Source organism: Megalobrama amblycephala, linkage group LG12, assembly GCF_018812025.1.
Source record: "Megalobrama amblycephala isolate DHTTF-2021 linkage group LG12, ASM1881202v1, whole genome shotgun sequence".
NCBI classification, from domain to species: domain Eukaryota; kingdom Metazoa; phylum Chordata; class Actinopteri; order Cypriniformes; family Xenocyprididae; genus Megalobrama; species Megalobrama amblycephala.
In genome coordinates, this window is record NC_063055.1 from 5200251 (window position 1) to 5224479 (window position 24229).

A 24229-nucleotide genomic window follows, 5' to 3' on the forward strand; every position below is an offset into this window, starting at 1 on the left:
GGCTGCACATTATCCCTTAATAGTTATACTTTCATTGTAAGTGCACCAGCACTACAAACTGAGAGACAAAATAATTACCAAGATTATTGTCTGTGATAATTAACAGTGGACCACAGATAATGTTAAGTTTGACTGTTATGTTTAACCCAAAATATTCCTTGAACGGTGCTCTTCTGCTGGTTATATGCGATCAGGCAGCTGGGTTTGTGGCTTGTGGGTGATCAGCTCAGTGCTGATTCATCATTTGATATCTGTGACAGTCACTTATTCAGCAGAGTAAATGAGTGTGACGCTCTCTATGTGCCTGTGAAAGAGGGAGTGTGTTGTGCGTGAGAAGAAGTGAGAGTGATGTGTGTGTGTTTGACACTGTGAGTGTGTGACTACTGGCCTGCTAGTGAGGCAGCTGAGCTGTCGTAAGAGCAAGCTTACAGTGTGGGACTTGAAAGAGGAAGGAGATTGAGAGAATGTGAGTTGTTACCGTTAAAGTGTCTTTTTTTTCAACACAATTTTGAAAAAGGCACAAATTGATGGAGCACAACAGATTGCAGGAGTCTTGAGACATGTTTTTAAAAGTTGAACTTGGCATGCCTTATGGATTGTGTGTAATTACGGGAACATTATTTAGAGCAAAGGCTTCAAACTCTGATTGGATGATTTTCCATATTTATACACAATATTTCCATATTTATATGTATTTCCATGTTTTCCAAGCCAAGTATGACCAACGTGAATTGTGTTAATCTGAGGAAAAAAAGTTTTATCTGACTGTTTGAAGAGTAAAACCTTAAAAAAAAAATAAAAAGGCTGCTTTTTCAAATATATTTATTTAATGCATGGAGCAGCTCATGATCTGGTGTTTTCAGTGGCTCGGATCAATGTGCAACCATCTCCTCAAATTTGTAATGAGAATCATTTATAAATCACTCCCTGTGGTTTTCCTACAAAATAAAAGCTCAAGAAATTAAAGAAATTAAGATTAAGTATTGTAATGATCCTGTTGTTCTGTAAAATACAATTATTGTTATTAATTACTATTAATTATTAACTAACATGAACTAACAATGAGCAATACATTTTTTACAGTATTTATTGATCTTTGTTAATGTTAGTTAATAAAAATACTGTCATTCATTGTTTGTTCATGTTAATTCATTGCGCATTAACTATTGTTAACAAATACAACTTTTGATTTGAATCATGTATTAGTAAACACTGAACTTTATTACTATTAGTAACATTAACCAAGATTAATAAATGCTGTAGAAGTATTGTTCATTCTTAGTTCGTCAAGTAGTTAACAAATGAAACTTTACTGTAAAGTGTTACCATATGGAAAGTGATTTTGGACAAACTTCTGAGGCAGCATAACGGTTTAATTATCTACAACAAAATAGAGAGCTTTGGTGATAACTAAGCGAATATTTAATTAGTGCAATAGCAATTTATAGCTTGAAATGGCATCAAAATTGGAAAAAGTTAGTAAAAAATGTACATTTACACACAAACCAACCATTAATTTCAGATGCTATATTTACCTTTTAGCTCATGGAATGGAACGCACAAGATTGTAGGGTATCAAAGGCAGCGAAGGATACATCCATGCTGCCTTCAAAAACTGATCAGATGAAGGTACAATCACTGGATTCGTTCCTTGTTGTCTTCCTACCTTCGTTACATATCCTGCCTGCAGAGGCAGCATTTTTCAGCTTTCTGACTCAGCTGATAAATCACAAATCACTTTTTTGTCCATGCGCTGATCACACACCTGACTTTGTTACCAAAGCACTGTTTTAATGGCTGTATTGCTGGTGCTTTAAAGGGGTTCCATTTAGAAACACAATGTTTTGGAGAGAAAAATATTAATCTCAGTAGTTAATTTCACTAACTTACTAGTTAGCCATCCAGTTCCATCCATAATATGGATCAGTTAATATCTCACAAATGTGTTTTAGTGTTCTCTGACCCTTTAACAAGCGCCCCAGGAATGTTTGAGTGTGGTCAGATTATTACGGTAGAATTAAACCGCAGCCCAGGAATGTGTGTATCACATATGAGCCAAAACTCGCAGTGTACACGTCCACCTCGTGATTCTGTCTTCCCTCTCTTTCTCTGTCTCTGTGAACAGAATTGTTCGTGTGAGGTGTCAGTAAGTAACCACAGAACGGTCTGTCTGTATGCATGATGTTGCGAGCTGCAGTTTTGAGAGACGTGGTCAGATGTGACTCGCATGCGATCAACGCGTGATCACGCGCAAGTTCCAGAGCTTAAAGGGGAACTGCATTTTTGTTGCAATGTTGTCCACGCAGTAAACACACATACTTGATTGAAGCTGATTGGCATGCAGGCCGTTCAACACTTGAGCTGCAGAACAAAGAATGAGTTTGTCTGAAATAAGCTGCAGACGCTAATCACTAACCGTGTTTGTAAACTCTAAGCCCATGTCTAAACTTTCAATGTGATTGATTCAGCAGGTTGATTTAATCATTAGCATCGGGCGGGTTAATGTTGACTTCCGGTTTAGTCGCTCTGTGTGGTGTGCTGAGACTCACAGTGCCAGTTGTGGAAAAATAATATGTCTGAATGTCTAATCGGCCTCTTTCTCTCCCAGGTTCCCCTGCAGCTGATAGAAAGTGTAGAATGTCGGGACATGTTCCAACTGCACATTACCTGCAAAGACTGCAAGGTCGTCAGGTGAGTCTGTCTATCTATCTATCTATCTATCTATCTATTAGAGCTACACAAATAATCTTTAAAGGGTTCATGACATTAAAAATCAAATTTGCCTTGATCGCTTGACATATAAGAGGTCTTTGTACCATTAAAACAGCCTTCAAGTTTTATAGCTTAAAACGTACTCCTCATTACAAACAAATTTAATCAAGCTTGAAAAACAGCTCGTTTTGATATTGGGTGACCTGTGACATCACACTGGAAAATACATTTGCATATGCCTTCCTCTAGAGCAGGACATCGACGAATAGTTATACACCATCGCACCATAGGCCCCGCCCATTGACATTCAGTCGCTTTACGGCTGACATTTGCTACACTGGTTGTGAGCGTTGCATCATGTCAAAAGCAAATGGAACCCATCATAATCACTGACACTGGATACATAATACAGATGTGTGTTCAGTTTCTGACATGCTTCATGCACTTGAGTCTGTCGACAACTGGACAAATGGAATAGTGATAGAACATTTGAAGTACAGTCTAAACGTGTGTGACATCTTGTGTGGCCAAGTATGGTGACCCATACTCAGAATTTGTGCTCTGCATTTCACCCATCCAAGTGCACACACACAGTAGTGAGAATTGAACACACACACACCGTGAACACACACCCGGAACAGTGGGCAGCCATTTTTGCTGCGGTGCCCAGGGAGTGTTTGGGGGTTAGGTGCCTCGCTCAAGGTCACCTCAGTTGTGGGTAATGAGAGTGGAAGAATTCACTGATCATTCACTCCCCCATCTACATTTCCTACTGGTACTGAGACTCAAACCCGTGACCTTTGAGTTACAAGTCCACAATTGCCCCATAAAGTTGTACAACACGGGACTCAAACCCACAATCTCAGAGTCGGGTGTCTGTCGCTCGTCTCGTTGCGCCACTGGGAAAACAGCTTGTTTGCATCTTTGTACAGATTTCAGAAGGATCTCTGCATAAGAAACAATTGGATGGTTCTTGTTAATGGCATCCCAGTATGCATTGAAGGATTATGTTTGTTCGGAGCATTTTGTTTTGCCAGCGAGGCGCAGTGTAATTGAGAGTTTGCAAAGAAACTTTTGTTGAAAGATGGAGCAGCCATCTGTATTGAATCAAACCGTAAGTAAACAGCAAACTGTAAGTAAATGATTTCATAATGCTTTGTCTCAAATGACGGTTTTATATGGATAATGTTTTCAAAACACTTTCTCACGTGCAATTGCGAGTGGGCATTGATAATGTTTACTATGCAATGACATTAGCCAATAATAACAGTGGCCGTTTACTGACGAGCTTTAAAGGAGCCGCCCCTTAAAAACGTGTCATTTAAGTCCGAGGATCAGAATAAAAAGGTTGAAAATAATAGTTTTTTTGCATATATATTTGTTTTTGTGCAAAAACTTTATAAATATGATACATGAACCTCAAGGAACATATTAAAATAATTTTAAAAATCCCAGACCCAGAGAGAGCAGTTGTATGAAACAGCTTCACAAACAGTCTATTCAACCACACAGTATCATTATTTCTGTCTTACAATAATTCATATTATCAAATTTCAGATATAAAGACTGATGTCTACAGTAGTGATCAAAATAGAATGAAAGTAACTGTAGTAACGACAAGTGACTAAAAAAAATTATTGAATCATTCATTCAAGAGATTTGTTCAAAAACGCTTATTCATCCAGTAGTGAAGTTTTTATGAGTGAGTCATTGAATCATTCATTTAAAATAATTAAAATAATTCAATATTTTAAAAATAGACTGCAGCAATTAACATTTTGTCAGAAACTCTAGTAAATTACATGTTATTTTGTTTAGTTGTCTATTCAGAATCATTGGAGGATCATGATCTATCTCTCATCTCATTTTCTATGAAAATGTATCATTGTTAGTGTTATTTTGAAGCAGAATGTATTTAACTATTATTGTGACTTAGTTGAAGATGCAATCAAATTATTACAACCAGTTTTTGCAGAAATCCAGGTCAGCCCAGTCTGTCTTTCTGCCTCTATTTGATGTTCTCTTTCATTCTGTTTAGTGTTTCTCTCTGATGCAGTAGATCTAATGTGTGTTTTGACAGGTGTCAGTTTTCAACATTTGAGCAGTGTCAGGAGTGGCTGAAGAGGCTGAGCGCAGCGGTCCGTCCTCCGTCCCGGATAGAGGAGCTGTTTTCTTTCGCCTTTCACGCGTGGTGCGTGGACCTGTACACAGGAGAGAAGGAGCAGCATGGAGATCTGTGTAGGCCAGGTACTATCTGCCTGTGTGCCTGGATGTCTCACAAATTTTATCTCTTGATTTTATTTTAACACCTACTGAGTCCTCAAACAAGATTCTCTTGAATATCTTAAAGAGATATACAAAGAACCTCTCTAAATTTGTCCCGTCCTGTAACTAGTTCTTCCTTCGAAATCCTTTTCTTCCTTACTTTCAGGATTCATCTCAACCTCTCACTTGCCGCTATCTTTCAGGTGATCATGTGACGTCACGTTTCCATAACGAGGTGGAGCGGATGGGCTTCGACACTCAGAACGCCTGGAGAGTATCTGAGATCAACAACAAGTACAAGTGAGTGTTTCTCTTTTGAGTTTAAAAACATCTAAAGAGTCCTGGACATTCAACCCTGTCCTGCTGCGCTCAGTGGGTCTGTTCAGGGCCATGCGCAAGCTCAGATGACTTTAGACAGGCATCATTCAGTCCAATGCCCTGCTCTGATCACAGTGCCCTCTGCTTGCCCCCTGCCACTGCCAGGTTGTGTTCCAGCTACCCTCAACTGCTGCTGGTTCCAGCCTGGATTACTGATAAAGAGCTGGAGAATGTGGCGGCCTTCCGCTCCTGGAAGAGGATTCCGGCCGTGGTTTATAGGTCAGTCAGCCACATCTGTTTATAAGCATGGAGAATGAAAATCGTTCCAAAACCTAGTGAGCTGATTTTTTTTTTTTTTTCAGACATAGGTGCACTCCGGTCATTTTTTTTTTTTTTTTTTTTTTTTTTTATATTAGTAGCAAGTAGCTTTTTTTTTTTTTTCAAAACTGTTGTTTAATTGCTTTAAGTAGCTTGTACCTGGTCAAGTTTCCTAGGATCCTAGAATCAGTTATTTTATATACTATTATATACTACTATTATTTATATGCTATTATATTATTTATGAAAATGTTGAATTGGCCTGTATTTTTATATTTTTAGTTTTCATTTAAGTCTGAGTAATTTTGTTATGTGCTATAATTTTAGTAATTTTGGTACTTAAACTTAAATACTTCATCTTATTTTATTACAGTTAGTTACCAAGGCAGCATTTTCAGATTTTTTAAAGTTTAATATTTATAGTTTGTTTATGTTTATATATTTATTTTATTTTATTTGAGCTTTGTTTCAATTACAGATTACAATTTTTAATAGATTTAGTTATCAATTACAGCACTGCCAAAACCTTCAGGTTAATAGTCCAGGTCTTTAACCTCTCTTACCCAGGCACCAGAGCACAGGGGCAGTGATCGCTCGCTGCGGTCAGCCTGAGGTCAGCTGGTGGGGCTGGAGGAATGCAGATGATGAGCACCTGGTGCAGTCCATCGCCAGAGCCTGTGCCGTGGACAGCAGCACCTGTAAAGGCGTCTCCAATGGCTCCTTCTCCCGCGAGTACATTAACGGAGCTGACCTCTCAGATGTGGACTTTGGTCAGTACTGAATACTGTATAGACACGCCCTAATTCAGATTATAAAGCAGATGGTTTTGTTTCTCAAAACTGATTGGCTGATAAAGTGTGATAATGGCTGCTGACCAATTAGAATTAAGTATTCTAGAGGAATTTCAATTAAATATCATCTTAAATTTCCTGAGTATTGTGTGACTTGATCTATGCATACATGTTTATTTTATACCAATACTCCTCTTTGTCTCTTTCTATAGACTCATCCATGACTAACAGCTCAGAGGTGGAGACACTGGCCATCCAAGCTCGAAAGCTTTTGATCCTGGACGCCCGGTCATACGCTGCTGCCGTAGCCAACAGAGCCAAAGGTGGAGGATGTGAATGCCCAGGTACTCTCTCATAGATGCTCTTTTAATAATCACAATAACACAAGACCCCCCCCCCACCCCCCCCCCCCCATTAATGGCGTGTTGCTCTCCCCTGTAGAGTACTACCCTAACTGTGAGGTGGTGTTTATGGGTATGGCCAACATCCATTCCATCCGCAAGAGTTTCCAGTCTCTGCGCTTCCTCTGCACCCAAATGCCCGATCCAGCCAAGTAAGTCTTCCAGGGAACATCTACTGCGGTTACAATGTGTCTCTTTGTTTATTGATGTATTTCGACCTTTTAGGGACATTTTTTCTAACCTGTTCAAATCAATAAAGCTTGATTGATCTATCTCAAATCTAAGGCCTACCAAAAATGTTCCTCTTAATCTGTCTGAAAGTAAAATGTAAAATGATATTCAAAATATTGATTCTTTAACTGATTCTGATATTGATTCTTTTTAAGACCTCCTATGAGTGCTGAGGTTTTATGATATATGTTTATCATTATTTGTGTCCATTGCAACATCATAAACCTGTAACTCCAGCCAGGACTAACTAATAATGTAGTCAACATCAGTGTTGTTATTGTAAACAAAAAATCGAAACTAAGCTGGAAAAAGATGAAAAACTTAATCTTAAAACTTATATATACTATAGTAGTATATAACTAATACTAAAATAACACCGGTCAACATAGTGCTTCTTTGCTTTGAATCAAATGTTTTATTAAAGCCAATTGGTTTGGTTCAAATGCAGAAGCACTTTAGTGCTTTAGTTCCTTCAGGAGCTCGTCTTTTTGTTATTTTTCCGCCTATTGTTATTTCCCTGACAGCACCTCTGCCTGTGATTTCCAGCACTGGCTCGTATTTGCTTCCTTTTCCATCCACGCCATTTCCACACATCTATTTGTTGTAAAGTCAACAGCAAGTCTTCCAAATTACTTTCTTTCTGTTTTTCTTTCATTCTCTCACTTTCTCTTTTTAGTCAGTATGATAAACTCTGACCAAGAGCTGCGTTTCTAGGCAACAGACATGAATTGTTGAGAGGGAAAAAAATTTAATTCCCTCCTTTGATTATTCTGATTGTAAATGTCTCTCTGCATGAGGTCGTAATAATCATAAAAAGCTGATTTTCCTTTTAAACGTGATTCTGATTCATGTTTCTCCTGGGAATGATTATTTGAATGTCTCCTCCGGTTACCTGCACTCTGTTTCCTTGACTAATGTCAGTTTGCTTTGGCTGCGTTTGACCATGTTGGAAAACTTTTATAATGAATATTGACCTTTACCAACCACACTTTTCAACCACTTTCTTTAGTCCTTCTCTCAGTTTTCCATTAAGATATAAACGCTGTTTTCCTGATGTGCATAAAGCTGTTTTTGTTTCACAAATGTGGAATATCATGGAAAACAGGTTTTTAGTATGCAGATATACTCTAATATACACAACTCAAAGCTTCTTCCATGTCTGCCTTGCACATTTATTGAAATTTACCTAAAAAACAACATATTCATTGGACATCACATTTGCATGTGTTTTTAAGCCTTGCCCATTTAAATATTCAAGCGCAAAAAGATGCGAAAAACAACTTGATTCGTTACTTGCACGCTTTGTGAGAAGTTTTGTGTGAGCACACATCCGAAACGCGCACAAAAAGCCTCGTTTCAGACAGCGTGCAAATACTGAATTGAGTTCTCTTTTACATTCTCTTGCACTTGAATGGACAAATGCACACAAAATTTCTGTCTCGTCGAGTATCCTAGTAAACACAGTTGGTTATGTCGTACGTAAGTGAACGTAAACAGATAAAAATAAATAAAACATGTGTAACACTATATTTGATTCGGACTTTAGGTCTTAAAGTGACAGCCTAATCCTGCTGCTGTCAAAAAAAAAAAAAAAAAATCACTCACTGCTCTTGACTAAATAATTTTTGTAGCTTTAACCCTATTAAACTGAGTGTCGTCACCGACACATCCAACCAAGCTTTATTCATATTACCGTAACTCTACCGTAACCCTTCAACTGTTTGCTCTATCAAAGTAATTCAAGTTGCTCCTGACAATAGCATGCGCTTTTCTCCAATATACAGCATATTAGGGTAATTTCATGCTTTCCATTAGAAAATGAAAAAGCAGCTTTCGGGGAGAGCAGGAAGGAGAGATACGGAGGGTGCCAGGTTAAGAGTTTTGGATTGCATAAAATAAAAGAAATGAACATAAATAGACTCCGTTCAAAATACCTGTTTCAAGCATCTTATCATGTGGTGTGTGCATGTGTATATGTGTGCGTGTACGAAAAAAAGGCCCCTGAGTGAAAATTGTGCAACCCATTGTTACAAAAAAGGCTCGTGTATATATGTATTATAGTTCATTTTTCAGTTTAAAGTGTAATCATTAGATGTAAGTGTGTAATGGTGAGTTTTGTTGTGTCTTTAGCTGGCTATCTGCTCTGGAGAGCACAAAGTGGCTGCAGCATCTGTCCCTCCTGCTCAAGGCGTCTCTCCTCGTTGTTAACGCCGTGGACCGCGACCAAAGGCCCGTACTGGTGCACTGCTCAGACGGCTGGGATCGCACCCCTCAGATAGTGGCGCTGGCCAAACTCCTGCTAGACCCGTACTACCGCACTATTGAGGTGAGCTCCGCGATAATGAACTAAAATGGAGAAGACCATTAAAACTCTCTCTGAATTATTACGAGAGGAATTTGTAAGCTATATCACATGCTGGAAAAATCCACAAGGGCTTATTTTAAATCCTGTGGTTTGAAATGCTCACAAGGACATGTTTACATAGACAATGGCTTAGAGGAAATGTTAAAATATTTGTAATGTTGCCCAAGCTTGAACCCTGTGATTAACATAGATTCACAGAATGAAACAATAGAGAGTCGTTCTTCTGCTATAGTGAATCCCTGGGTTTTTGTGATTTCATGTCATCAGAAGTCATGTTGTACTGGCTCTTTTTAGTTTTGGTTAGAGGGGTGATGCTGCACTTCATCAAGCCACATTAGATTTTTTCACAATAATTGAGAATAACAAGCTGTCTATATGTAAATTGTAAATGGAAAACTGGATAGAAAAGCCACGGCTGAATTCCATCATGGATCTAGTTTTGGATCTGGATCTCAGGAGGTGCATGAGTCATCTCAAATACTGGAGGAGGCATTACTGTATTTTAAACATTCATATCTAGTTTTCTGATGTTGAATACATGTTGTGCTTTGAAGGCGTTTAAAAAATACCAGGGGCTGGATTCATGAAAACCTTCTTAAGAAGTTAGGAAAATTCTTAAAATAAATTCTAAGAAGTTTGTAAGAAGGTTGCAATTCTTGAAAAAATTTTAAGAAGTTATCTCAAATATTTTCTTAAGAACATCTTAATTTTTTTTTTTTTTTTTTACTAAAGAGGATCTATAATGCCTCTTTTACAAGATGTAATATAAGTCTCTGGTGCCCCCAGAATGTGTCTGTGAAGTTTCAGCTCAAAATACCCCACAGATCATTTATTATAGCTTGTCAAATTTGCCCCTATTTGGGTGTGAGCAAAAACACACCGTTTTTGTGTGTGTGCCTTTAAATGCAAATGAGCTGCTGCTCCCAGCCCCCTTTCCAGAAGAGGGCGGAGCTTTAACAGCTTAAAGCCCAGGACACACTGCACGATTTTTGGCCGTCCCAGATGAAACATTGCCATCGTGAAACAATCGTGGCAATTTCTGTGATCGTGGCTCTTAATCGGTGGTCTTGTATCGTAGAGTGAGAGAGGTTCAAAGTTGGCCGTTTTCCCAGTCTTGCGACCAAAGATAGCCTACGATCATTTTCTGACAGTGTCAGAAATTCAGCATGATCAACGCACAGTGTGTTTGCTGCTACGACCTATGTCTACTGACCAGCCAATAAAAATGCAACATGAAATCAACGTGACACGGCTCTAAAAGTTAAAACCGCTTACCTCAAGCTCTTTTCCATTCTTATTTTGCCGCTTCCTTTTTATTTTCAGCACACATTTTTTTATTTTTTTTTTTTTATTTTTTTTTTTTTAAAAGAGGACAATGCACATTAATTAACACAAGAAACAAGTCTCTTATGTAAATGTGCCAGATTTAGCCATTCTGGCTAATTTTCATCTGCAGTCCCTGGCAGGTTGATGGTAAACACACACACAAAAGCAAAAAAATACATACAAGACCAAAAAACAAACAAAGAACCACTATTTATGAATACATATTTGATTATCCAATAACCACCCTTTTATCATTTTAGAGAAAGAAGAAAGAGATGTAATATTTCTTAGTTCTATGGGTATAGTATTCCAAGTATGTACTGCTCTATAAGAAAATACTGACTGCCCAAAAGCACTTCTTCTATGAGGTATTATACAGTCCCCTCTAGTAGTGGCTCTAGTAGATAAGTTAAAATTTTGTTTAATAAATTCATTAAGTGGAGGTGGGGCCATACCATGCAAAATTTTATACACAAGTAGGATATCTGCAAATTTAATCATATTTTCCCAACTTAAAAACCCATATTTAGTTAAAATTTTACAATGGTGATATGAATTAGACCTTTTGTCCAATATTTTCAAAGCCTGCTTATAGAGTCTTTCTAATGATTGCAGAGTAGTCCCACTTGTTTGTGTCCAACTGGTCAAACAGTAATTCATGTGTGATAAAATCATAACATTAATATATAACTTTGAAGCCTCAGTGGTTAAATTATTCCTAATATGTCTAAAATTTACCAAATTGAATTTAATTCTATTTCCAACTTTTTTAACTTGTTTTTTAAATGTGAGTTGTGAATCAAGTACTATACCTAAATATTTATACTCATGAACCACTGATAACCTTCTACCTGCTACTGTAACATCAGGGTCCGGATCTCTATTTGCAGACTTCGAAAAAAACATACATACAGTTTTACTAACATTTAGATGTAAACAAGAGTTATTTAACCATTTAGTAATTTTATCCATTTCTGCTGATAATTCTTCTGCAGCTTGCTTCTTACTTTTAGCATGCAAATATATGATTGTATCATCAGCATACATCTGGCAGTTTACAGTAGGTGAACAAACATCAGGCAAGTCATTAATGTACAAACTGAATAGCAAAGGACCTAATATGGAACCTTGAGGTACACCAACTGAATTAGTAAGCAATTGTGAAATTGTATTATCTACTCGAACACACTGTTGTCTATCGGTTAAATATGATCTTATCCATTTAATTACTTTTATTGAAAAATTATAATTTAATAATTTATTAATTAAAATCTCATGATTTACTGTGTCAAATGCTTTACTTAAATCCAGAAAAACAGCTCCCACCACACCACCTTTATCCAATTTTAATTTAATATTTTCTAAAAGAAGAAACATAAAATCTACAACTGCCAAAGTGTGATTCAACCATAGACTGTAAAAAAGACATGGTATTTTTGTTAACCACTAGCGCATGCTGATGACGTTTTATTCTTCTATAGAAACTTACATCGTAGCCTACGAGTCACATGTCGCACAGTGTGATTTGTAATGATCTTAAAGGATTGCAAAAATCGTGCAATGTATCCCAGGCTTTACGGTTGCTCAGCTACAACAAAGCTGGAGAATCTCATGCAGCCAAAATGAGGATTGTCAGTAATGGTGTTCAGCCTTACATTGTTCAAACCGGAGTCGACACTGATGTTTCTGAATGGTTAGTGGATAAATTTATGTAGTTGCTGTGGAGTTGACTCGACTCATCGACTAGCATGTGCTGTCATGTTTATCTTTTGTGCAAATCCAGTGTTGAATTGACACTTGTTTGTGAAGCAGTCCGGCGTAAAATAACGGCATGGTAACACTCTACTACAACAACTCTTCCTCTACTCTAAAGCAGCCTAACATGCCCTCACCCCCTTTGTTGCATGTTCCCGGGGGCAGGGTTTACACTGCGTTCCAAATTATTATGCAAGTGACATATCAGTAAGATTTCACTACAATAAACATTCAGATTTTAGTTTTTCTAAGAAAATGTTTGTTTGTTTATTTATCCATGTCTTTTTAGATAACTGGTATAGAATCTCAGACAAAATAATTTGCCAGATCTCTGGAAACCCTACTTAGAGGTTGTTCCACATTATTAAGCAAGTCACAGTTCTCATGCAATATGAGGAGGAAGAAAGATCTTTCTGAAGATGAAAAGCATGAAATGGTGCAATGTTGCGCAAAAGGCATGAAAACAACTAATATTGTGTGAAACTGAATGGAGATTATCAAATTATCATAAGATTTGTGAGTGATTTAGAGCACAGCAGAACTCGGTCAGATAAAGGCTTATTAATGAAAGTTCCTGTCAAAAAAATTAATTGTATTAAAAGGGCAGCTATAAAAAAAAAAAAAGGCAGTGTTGAGCAGCAATCAGGTATTTGAAGCTGCCGGTGTCTCTGGAGTCTGGAGAACCTCTCCATGTAGGCTGGCAGTTGTGCGTAAAGATGCATTTTAGCCACCATTAACCAAACCTCACAAAGAGAAACATTTACAGTTACATTTACAGATTCTCCTTGTGAAAACTGTTGATATCATATAATCAGAAACTCTCCTGTCCACTTTCAGGGTTTTCAGGTGCTGGTTGAGACTGAGTGGTTGGACTTCGGTCACAAGTTCGCAGACCGCTGTGGTCACGGAGAGAACGCTGAAGACTTGAACGAGAGATGTCCTGTCTTCCTGCAGTGGTTAGACTGTGTGCACCAGCTCCAAAGACAGTTCCCATGTTCCTTTGAGTTCAATGAAGCCTTTCTGGTGGGTGAAACCTTTTGTTTCTTGTACTTTGATTTAACTTTTTGTTGAACTATCCCTGAATTCTCTCGGTTTTGTGTGTTTAGGTGAAGCTTGTGCAGCACACATACTCGTGTCTGTTCGGGACGTTCCTGTGTAACAGCGGGAAGGAGAGAGAGGACAGACACATCCAGGAAAGAACCTGCTCCGTGTGGTCTCTCCTCAGAGCTGCCAACCGCTCCTTCAGAAACATGCTGTACTCCTCTCATTCAGAGACCGTACGTCGTCGTCTTCTCTCTTTTACTCATGACTCTCATAAACATTTACTCTTCTCGTCTAGTGGTTGACCGATAGTTTTTGTTGAAATGCTGAAATGTTAAACATTAATTTTATACATTAAGTTTACTTAAAATATTTAAAATATAATTAATAATGTCAAAACAAATATCTGTCCATTATTTGGCATGGCCCATATTTCAATCCATTACTAGTCATGTCTGTACTCCACTGAATCTATTCAAAGCAAGGGTTTTTTTTCTTCTTTCTTTCCTAACAGCCCTCAGCTGCCTTTACCTAATAATTCATACCTCTGTTTTGTAATAGTTTATGTTGACCTTTGTGTAGTGAGTAAACATGAAGGGAGGCGTTTACTGGCTTCAGAACGCATGCTTGCATTCCTCTCTAATACTCAAGAGACCCGGAGCTGCCCTTTCCTTTCATTTCCTGTTTCTTAAGACTAGTTCATACTGCCCCAACAAAAACGGTGTCCTAACCCTGTTAGTGGGCAGAGTTATTTTAGGATCTTTGATATACTGTATCAGTATTTATTAATATGAGTTATTTTTTATTTTGAAGTTTTCCATTTTTATTTTAGTTAAAGCTTTAGTACATTTATTGTGTACATTTTTGTAATTTTTACTAGATTTTTTTTAAGATCTCTATTTACTTTACTAATTGGTATTTTAGTGTTAATTATTTTAGTACTTCAACTTAAACTATATATAATATATATAATATTCTGTTAGTGCTTATTTTATTTCAGTTCATGTGAATGTTTTTAATAGTTTTTGTTTTAATTAACAATATCATCAGCAGTTTAAAACAATAACACTTTCAGTTTCAGTTGTATATTGATTTACAGTTGATAAAACATGCTGTCTTGTTGTGTGCCTTTTCGCTTTTATTTCTGCTTGGATTCGATCAACTGAACTAAAAACATCAGGTGAATTTCACAAAGCCTCTCGTGAACATGTTTGGGTCATACTTCATAACAAAATCCAAAAAAGGAAAAAGTATTTTTGCAAAATATGCTTTCTTTTCTTTTGATTTGGTGTGAAACGTGACCTGGGTAATGGTATTTTTTTATGTGAGATTTACCTATATTTAAAATTCTGTCAGGACCACTATGGTCAAAGGTGATTAACAGTTAGTATACAGTTTGGATTGGCGGTATGATTCTGTTCTTGGCAAAAAACTCCAGCCTGGCATGGATAAGAGCAGGGAGAGCAGCTATAACCCCCTTAGGGTAAACAGAACAGAACCATCATAAATGTATTTAAGAACATTGATGATACAGTATCTACATGACAATAATTTAATGTAACAACAGAAGAATTACAGAAGAATTGTCACGATAACTGACAGTCGGGATTTTAAGAGGAATATCAGAAGGCCTAACTGTGGACAAAAGGGGGAGCTGGGGATGGAGGAGGGTAATTAGCTCCTGAGCAATGCGATAAAGCTGCTGATAATACTGAATGGACCTTATATATAGGGATGCTGTGATAGGCGTCGTATTCCTATAGGTAGACGTGGATAACCTGAGAGTCAGCTGATGCAAGCATGACCGACTTGACCTGCCAGAACTCACTCTACGCTTGATCATAACATCAAGCATCAATTTATATTATATCTCTTCTGTTTCTTTTAGGTGCTTCATCCTGTGTGTCACGTACGCAATCTCTTGTTATGGACAGCAGTTTACCTGCCCAGCTCTTCACCCACAACCCCTTCAGATGACTCCTGTGCCCCCTACCCCGCACCTGGTGCCAACCCTGAGGACCAGCCCCTGGGAAGGTAATTGGTTAAAGTTAACTGATAACTAAGATGTCTGTTTCAGAAATACTTCACATTACAGAAGTGGGAAGTAATCACATCAAGTCAAATTGTCATGATGTTAATGTTTTTAATATTTTCATGCCTTATAATTGCATTTAGCAGACTAGAGCTGGGTGAAAATATAGTTTACATTTTGTGAAGATACACGCAATCAAGCAGTTATGATTTGCTATGTAGTATATATCATCCTATGCGAGTATACAGTATGTATGCGGATAAAGTTGGAACTATTTATATATCCATCTTTATATAAAGAGCTGGGAGATAATATAGTTGGCTTGAAGCAGTTTTTTCATTAGAAATTAAATTGTGAGCTAGTTTTCATTTTGTATTGTGCCCACAGGCGTCCTAAAACCCGCTCGTTTGATAACTTGCCCAGCGCTTGTGAAGTCGGAAACCCTCTGACTTCCAATCGACGTTCCAGCGACCCCAGTTTGAATGAGAAATGGCAGGACCATCGCAGGTCTCTGGAGCTCAACATTGGGACAGGGGTTGAAGGTGCTGTATCTCCAGATTCAGACGAGAGGGTCAACGGACAAAACGTGGTGGGGATTATGGAAACATTGACCAGTGGGGGAACAGAGAATGGGGAGGGGCTTGGGGATGTCAGATTGCCAATGATGGAGGGGGTTGACGAGGCGGAGCTGACAGTGGGTGTGGCTATGGGTCAAATGGAGAACATTCTCCAGGAAGCTACAAAAGACGAGTCTGCTCCAGATAGTCGCAGAGATGCAAAGACAGACCACACTAACAGACAGATTGATGATATTGCACATTCAGAAGAGGGTAGCAGTGGTATTGATGATGCTCAGGAGAGCAAAATTAAAAGCCTTGGAGATGGAAATGTCAATGGACATTGTTCAGAAGATGGTAATTCTGAAGCATCTTCTGCTATCAGCCAGGATACCTCGGGAAACCAAGACTCAGAGGAAGTAGCCCTTGAGAAATGCATGATACAAGAACACAACCCTTCTTGTAGCACGACTAATTTCCCTTCCAATGGCCTCAGGACTCTGAGTAACGGCCATGGAGTCGAGAGACCACCAGGACGAGAAGTCGTTGAACAGCGTCTTTCTCTTTTGGAGAGCTCCACAGAGACGCTTACGGAGGACTTCGGCGTTCGTCCGGAGAGTCTGGCACCCTTAATTATTCCGCCACCTCTCAAAGCCCTCGCCGAATCGTCGTGCCTCAAACAGGGTCTCCGCGCAGCAGCCGACCCACAAGGCGCTCCCAGGACTTTAAACAACAACCCTAAACGGCCGTCTCTCAGTGCCTTTCCGCCTTCCACTGACCTCCTCCACTCCGTGTGTAACGGAGACTCCCCCGACCCCGAGCCCTCCACGCCGCGCACAAATGGGGAACGGGCCACACTTAGCCGACAGGTGTCACTCGCCAGCTGTGGCTCGCTGACTCTCCACGCACGGGGCACCTGCTCCCACCATCGCTGCCTGCACTTGGGGTTTCTGGGCCGGCCGAGCTTCAGCCCTCCAGAGCCCCCTTCAGCCCGGAACCATCTCGACGATGACGGGTTGACCCTGCACACGGACGCCGTGCAGCAGAGGCTGCGGCAGATCGAAGCAGGTCACCAGCTGGAGGTGGAAGCTCTGAAAAGGCAGGTACAGGAGCTCTGGAGCCGTCTGGAGAGCCATCAGGCCGCTGGGATGCTGCGACTCAACGGAGACATGGGAGATGAAGTGGTGAGCAGTGCACACTCACGTTTTCTTCTTGTCACATGGTTTGGGTTTGTGTTTTTCAGCCATGTTTGATGATATATCTTTTTTCCCCATCTCTCTGTCAGACCTCAATCGCAGACTCCGACTTCAACCTGGAGCCCAACTGTCTGTCCCGCTGCAGCACTGAACTCTTTTCTGAGGCCAGCTGGGAGCAGGTGGACAAGCAGGACACTGAGGTACACAATTAAACTAGGTCAACTGTGTTTATTTTAAAGGTAGGGTAGGCAATTTCAGAGAGGCTAGCAATAGCAAGCTAGCTTTGAAAGATCTCTTCAGTACGCTCCCTAAAGCCACGCCTCCTCCAAAACACACGAACGAGCACGGCCAGAGCAGAGTCTGCAAAGCGTCACGCGTTAAACTACCTCATGTCTCAAAGCACATGACATTTCAATTATAATGAACGTAAAGAACTTACAGAGCTCTGACTTGTACCACCTGACTGCTGCATATTCATTTCGGCATTGATATTGTTGCTTGTGCATAAATCTGAATCCGAGGATGTGAACAGCTTCAAGTAGAATGTCGCGGGTTGCCATCTCGCAATTATGGTTACCACGTGGCGTGAAAGCAGCAAAAGCTCGTTGTTTTGGTTCAGGTGGAACTGTAAAAGCTGCTGTTTGTTTGCGGTGCTCTGTGACTGTCTGTCTACAACTCTGCATAGCCGTGCTGATGTCGTGTGATGTCTGCATGAGCAGGGTGGGCAGAAGTATGCAAATACATATGTTGACAGACAGGTAGGGCTTCATATCATTGCATTCGGAAGAACATTTTTTGGTCCTGAGACTTCCACAGAAGATATATGTAGATGTTTTAATATTTAGACCTATCTATTTTTGATTGCTATTAGGATGTGAAGAGAGTTTCAACCAGTATAACAAAAAGTGTTTATGAAAAATATTGCCTACCCTACCTTTAATCTTTGTTTTGTTTATATGACTGTTATTGTACTAGAAAGACTTTGGATTTGTTGCACCGGTGTATGGAGAAAGAATATAAGGTCGGTAAGTTTTTTTTAAAATGTTTTTGAAAGTAGTTCACCAAGGCTTCATTTATATGATCAAAAATACAGTATATTAAAAAAATAATTTTGTGAAATATTATTGCAGTTTAAAATTACTACATTTTCAATATATGTAATTTATTCCTGTGATGCAAAGCTGAATTTTCAGCATCTCCAGCATTCAGTGATACATGATCCTTCATTCATTATGCTGATTTGCTGCTCAAGAAACCTTATTATCAATGTTGAAAGCAGTTGTGCTGCTTCAAATTATTGTAGATTTTTTTCAGGGTTCATTGATGAATGGAAAGTTCAAAAGAACAGCATTTAGATGAATTAGAAATCTCTTGTAACATTATAAATGTCTTTATTGTCACTTTGATCAATTTAATGCATCCTTTCTGAATAAAAAAGCTTACTGACTCCAGACTTTTCAACAGTAGTGTACATGATTATTTGAGGGTATAGAATTCACGATAATAATATTTCTGCTGACTTTAAGGAAATGACATTAAATTTGTCCCAATTTACTTATTCAAACTCTTTTGCTCTTGTCAGTGATTCCTCATTGCATGTTAGTCTAAAGAAATAGTTGTTTGTTTTCTTAATATTCCATCAAAATATATCACATTACTTTGTTACGTTTAATGCATTGTGAACACCATTTTATGTTATATCTTTATTAGGTCCTTTTATTTAGAGCCCAGTATTTGTTTCAGGTGACCCGGTGGTACCCGGACCATCTGGCTGCTCAGTGCTACGGCTGTGAGAGAGGATTCTGGCTGGCCACTAGAAAGCACCACTGCAGGTTAGACAACATCGCATACTACCACACAAAAAACACAGTCTTCTCTGTCTGTTACTTTTTTTTTTTTTCTGTCTCTCAACATGTACCTCTTTTAGGGTTAGATGCATTAGTGTTGACTCACTTTTCTTGATGTCTCTGGAAAACCTTATTTTTTCACTCTAAAATTCCACTGGTCATCTAGTAAACAGAAATGTTTGGCGAAATGTTTCATGATTGATTCTGAACTCATTACAGCAGCATTTGTAAACACAGCAGATTAAACAAACTGCCCAACTGTGAGGACTTAGTACAAACTGCCCGATGAGTAAACAGCAGTATGCTTTCCTATTGAAGTTGTGCAAATATCAAGCATAGTTTCAGTTTTAGCAGCAGAAAGCTCTGTTGCAAAATACAGTGAGTGATTTGGAACACTCCCTCTAGGCAGCAACTTCCTGGCACACCAAATAGTGAAGTGCACGATAGATTGCAAAAGAGTCTGACATTAGTATGTTACTGATAAACTTAATATACATAATGCAGAGAAACATTGGGTGATAGCCCAGTTTAATTTGTTGGAACTCTACTACTATAAATGGAAGTATTTGCAGGAGTTCTTTTCAGTAGTGCATGAAATATTATTTTAAGTCTTTTATATCTCTTTCAACTCCATCTGTCATTTTGAATGATTTTTGTCTTTAGAATTTGGCCTAAAAACAAAGCCTTTATGTCAGGCCAATGATGCCTTCAGATGCTTTCTAGTTAGAAATCTCACTAGGTTTTACAGAACTAGGATTTGAAGTTGATTTTTCCTCCTGTACCACAGAGGCAAGGAGCGTATGGAAGAGGTTTGGTGAGAATTGCCCTTTCTCTGTCGTTCTCAGGCACCTGTTAACCCTGCATCGCTTCAGAGTGACCTAACTTTCCTCTCTTCTCCTCCATCTCTTCATAGGGTTAAAGTGGGCTGTCTCTGTTTCTCTGTTATTGTTTAGGGGGGATTGTACAGGGAAGAACTGCACCATAGTAATTTCACAGGAACCAGAGAGCCAGTCTTCTATTCATACACTAATGTTCAAAAGTTTGTGGTCAATAAGATTTTTTTTTTTTTAAAGAAATACATTAAAGCATTAAATGCATTTTATATATATATATATACATCTTCTAAAAAATGCTGTTCTTTTGAACTTTCTAGTCATCAAATAATCCTGAAATAAAATGTAGTTTCCAAAAACATCTGAAGCAGCACAACTGTTTTCAACATTGATAGTAATAAAAATTTGTTCTTGAGCAGCAAATCAGCATATCAGAATGATTTCTGAAGGATCATGTGACACTGAAGACTGGAGTAATGATGCTGAAAATTCAGCTTTAATCACTAAATTTAATCAATAAATTACATTTTAATATATATTACAAATAGAAGTTATTTTTAAATTGTAATAATTTTTCACAAAATTACTGTTTTTGCTTTATCTGTTTTGCTTTTGATCAAATAAAAGCAGCCTTGGTGTGCAGAAGAGACTTCTTTCCAGGTCAAATCTTACCGGCCCCAAACTTTTGAACAGTAGTGTAAATAAACAATCTAATATTTTTAAGGGCAAGGAAAAATAAAATGCAGCCAAAGTGTCAAATATGGACACTTGAAATCCCTTTCTAATGTTAGTTAATGTTTTCCTGCAGCAAATCCAGCCATAATTCAGTTTTTCATAACCATTTTCCAGCCTTTTCCAGACCCAAGACTATATTACATTTCCATATTTGAAAAATGATTTGTTTAGTCTCTTTGCATGTGAAATGAGTTAATAATGCACAGGCTTTGGTATGTAAATGAGCTTCATATGTTAATGTACTTGTGTTCCTGGCACCAGTACTGTGATGATTTGTGAATATACCTGCAGTATTTCTATATACTACATCTGACTTTATTTCATAAGTGCCATAAAGTCCCGTTTTAAGTGATATGACCCAGGTAAAATGGAAGTCATGGAGATTCATGAATGGAAAACGTGATTGATTTTATGTAAAGCCTAATTTCTCTCTGTCATTGCAGTTGTGCATGCGTGTTTGAGTATGATGGTAGTATATGAAGGGCTGCATGTTTGTGTGTGGATTGATCATGTGTAACACACAGCACCTCTTCTCACTCGTTTGTGATTAATTAGATGTTTTTTTGCAGTAAGTCTGCATGTGTTTGGGCTTCATTTTGTCCAAACCTGAAGAAGCCCCTCCCACCCTTAACACTTTAACACTGTTGTTTCCTGTTCAGGACGTAATGGAGAATGTTTTAATGTGTATATATTTTGTACAATGTTTCTAGTAAAATATGTTTAAATTAGGGCTGTTAGTATTTATTTGTGTAGCTTTCTTTGTGATCTCAGATTTTAAATGTGATGATTCTACATAATAACAATAATAAGAGTAATTTCAATTTCAAAATAGGGCTTTAGGTATGTACAGTGTGAAACGGCAGCTTATGAATATTCAGGATTAACCGTTAACCCCGGGTATATTATGACTAGTATGAAAAGTGAATAAAGATAACCCAGGATTCCATTTACCCGGGGTTTAGAATGACTCAGGGTTAACTGTCTCAAGTGTGAAAGCCCTAATGTAGTGCATTCAGTTTGAATGCATTCAGATCCTCATTATTATTTCAAATGATAGTGCTTTATTATTATTAAGTGAAATATATAATGAAGATTTTATAAAAGTAGTGCATTCAGTTCTAATGCATTCAAGTCCTCTCTTAAAGAAAAAAAAATGCCTTTCATTTATTCTAGGCAGTACTAGCTTAAATTATAAAAGGGATTAATAAAGGTACTAATTCTATTTTATTCCTTTTAAACTCTTTCTCTGACTCGCTGTCTCTTTCTCTACTTTCCCGACCTTTACTGCCCCCTGCAGGAATTGTGGGAATGTGTTCTGTGCCAGCTGTTGCGATCAGAAGATCCCGGTGCCAAGCCAGCAGTTGTTCGAGCCCAGTCGTGTGTGTAGGTCGTGTTTCAGCAACCTGCAGGCTCCTGCGACGGCTCTGGAGATCGAGCTGGACAAACCCATCACGGCCAGCTCCAACTGATCCCATCCAACCGCCTGCACACGGACAACTGCTGAGGACCCACAGGACGAGATGGAGAAGGTCCAGAGACTGTTTTGTGGGGGTGAAGTCGCTTTTTTCCCACCCGAAAGGGAATCATGTATATATGGAACGATGTGGAACGCACAGAAAGTCGTCCAGAGAGGAGAGGAGGCTTAGCACTTTCAGATGGCGTTTGCAGAAGAGACATTTTGCGATCGAGAGCTTGTCTTCATTTGCGATGAAACTTGTCCTGTACCTGCTGCACAGAGGGAAGGTTTTTCACCAACGGCCAGCGGACGGTGCGCTTCTGCGGCGCGCGAGAGTAGGATTTCTTCCCTCGTCATCTCACAAAGATCAGATTATCAGTGGCGTCCCTAGGGATGCCATAGGGCGAAAGGTGCTTCTGGGACGAGTCCGCAAGATCCTAGCTTTGTTTTTGAGTCTTTCAACAATCTGCTTTGCAGAAACCTGCTTTTTTTTTCCTTTCTTTTTGAGGTTGCACAAGTGATTCTGGGTGCCACACAGCATTCAAACTTTCTAGGGTTTGAATGCACCAAATTTCCAGACTCTTGGTTAGTTGCTCCAAAGTACTTTCTCAAATAGAAACCATTCACCTTCTCTCTAATGTTGACTGTATAGTGACAGGAAGTGATGTCAGCAAGGGCCACTGGAGGGCGCTGTTGTCTTTCTGATTTGCTGTGTGGATGTCGGCTGGTTTAGAGACCTTCTCACTAATGCTTTTTTTTTTGTAACATACATGCGAGACAAATGAGATAATATATTAGAATGTTATAAGAATGAGACGTATAGCATTTAAGATGAGAAATTGTATAGAATTCTTGAATAGTGGCTCACTAAATTAGTCACCAAATAAGTTGTGTTGTTTTCCCCAGTTGTAGCCATTTGGGGTTTTTCTTTTTAATGTATTTCTTATTTTTGTCCTTCTAGTGACGCTGGACAGTTGTATGTGGAGAGAGATGTATGTGATATGCTGCATTAGGGCCCCAGATGTTGTTGTTTTGTTTTTTCTTTGCGCTCTCAACACCTTATTTATTATCAAGTTTATTTTGTTTGAACTGTTTGTTCAATCCTGACAATTGATCCACCACAGGATAATCAGTGTTGTTGGGCGTGAGCTGCCTTTGCACTGAAGATGAAGCCCCTTCCACACACATTTGAAAAATGCTGCACAAATCACAATCAAAATCTCGTTTGCTTCCCTTTCTATTTTATCTACTTTTTTTGGCCTTGATCTTATCAGCCAGAGTTCACCTGATAATACATTTTCTGTCATTTTCTCACGTCATTCCAAACTGGTAGACTTTTTCTTTGCAAAATTCTAAGAATCTTCATGCAACTCTTTTCCATATAATGACAGTTCATAGCGACTGCAAGTTTTATCATATTGCTTTTGTCTCTTTTTTTTGGGCTTGATGGATGTGATCACTATTATATGGAAAAGAGTTAAATGAAAAAGTAAAACTACAACGGCAAGCGAGTGAGTGACAAATGACAATTTGAATTGTTTGCGGTGAATTATAACCTTGACATTGGGCTCGCCAGCTGATGCTATAATGACGTGAGATCTGGAAGCTCCTGAGGGTTTAGTGCCGTGATGATGGGCGTTAATTCCTAAAGCTGATGACATCTGCTTCTCTTTGTAGAAGTCAGTGCAGGAGTGTTTTCTGTGTCACCGGTGCGACAGCTTTTTCATTAACGCCAATCCATGAATGTGAATTTTTTTTTTGTTTCCCAGAAAGAGTAAATTCCATGGGTTTATATTTTGCACATTGGTAATCATCAGAAATACACTGTCGCAGATTTCTGTAAGAATTAAACAAAGTGGAATTCCAACTGAACTGACTCCTGGACTCATTTAACTGATCTGGCTGTATTTGTACTGCTTCATACTACTGCTCTGAGTGACAGGCAAATGCAGTGTAAACAAAGATCCCCAAACTTTTTTTGTCAGCCGAACCCCTTTCACCTAACATATTTACTTGGAAGCCCCCATGAGATTGCAAGTTTATATTTTAA

General features: G+C 38.6%; 1 protein-coding gene across 9 annotated transcripts in view; it reads left to right on the forward strand.

The window, feature by feature from the left end:
• Positions 1-24046, forward strand: part of mtmr3 (myotubularin related protein 3) — a 36881-nt gene extending 12835 nt beyond the window's left edge. For 2 of the 9 annotated variants that reach the window (XM_048211380.1, XM_048211379.1), the window contains exons 6-23: positions 2126-2146; positions 2609-2691; positions 4793-4959; positions 5181-5277; positions 5461-5574; positions 6181-6383; positions 6617-6748; positions 6846-6957; positions 9167-9362; positions 13320-13505; positions 13589-13759; positions 15412-15557; positions 15943-17296; positions 17398-17508; positions 18288-18329; positions 19052-19140; positions 19943-19969; positions 22021-24046. In XM_048211380.1, the coding sequence (XP_048067337.1) occupies positions 2126-2146; positions 2609-2691; positions 4793-4959; positions 5181-5277; positions 5461-5574; positions 6181-6383; positions 6617-6748; positions 6846-6957; positions 9167-9362; positions 13320-13505; positions 13589-13759; positions 15412-15557; positions 15943-17296; positions 17398-17508; positions 18288-18329; positions 19052-19140; positions 19943-19969; positions 22021-22192 (3423 nt within the window). In that variant the 3' untranslated portion in view covers positions 22193-24046. Of the gene's footprint in view, positions 1-2125; positions 2147-2608; positions 2692-4792; positions 4960-5180; positions 5278-5460; positions 5575-6180; positions 6384-6616; positions 6749-6845; positions 6958-9166; positions 9363-13319; positions 13506-13588; positions 13760-15411; positions 15558-15942; positions 17297-17397; positions 17509-18283; positions 18330-19051; positions 19141-19942; positions 19970-22020 lie in introns of those variants that run through there. The other 7 variants (XR_007187689.1, XM_048211381.1, XM_048211383.1 and 4 more) reach the window with 7 other exon arrangements.
• The last annotated feature ends 183 nt before the right edge of the window (positions 24047-24229 follow it).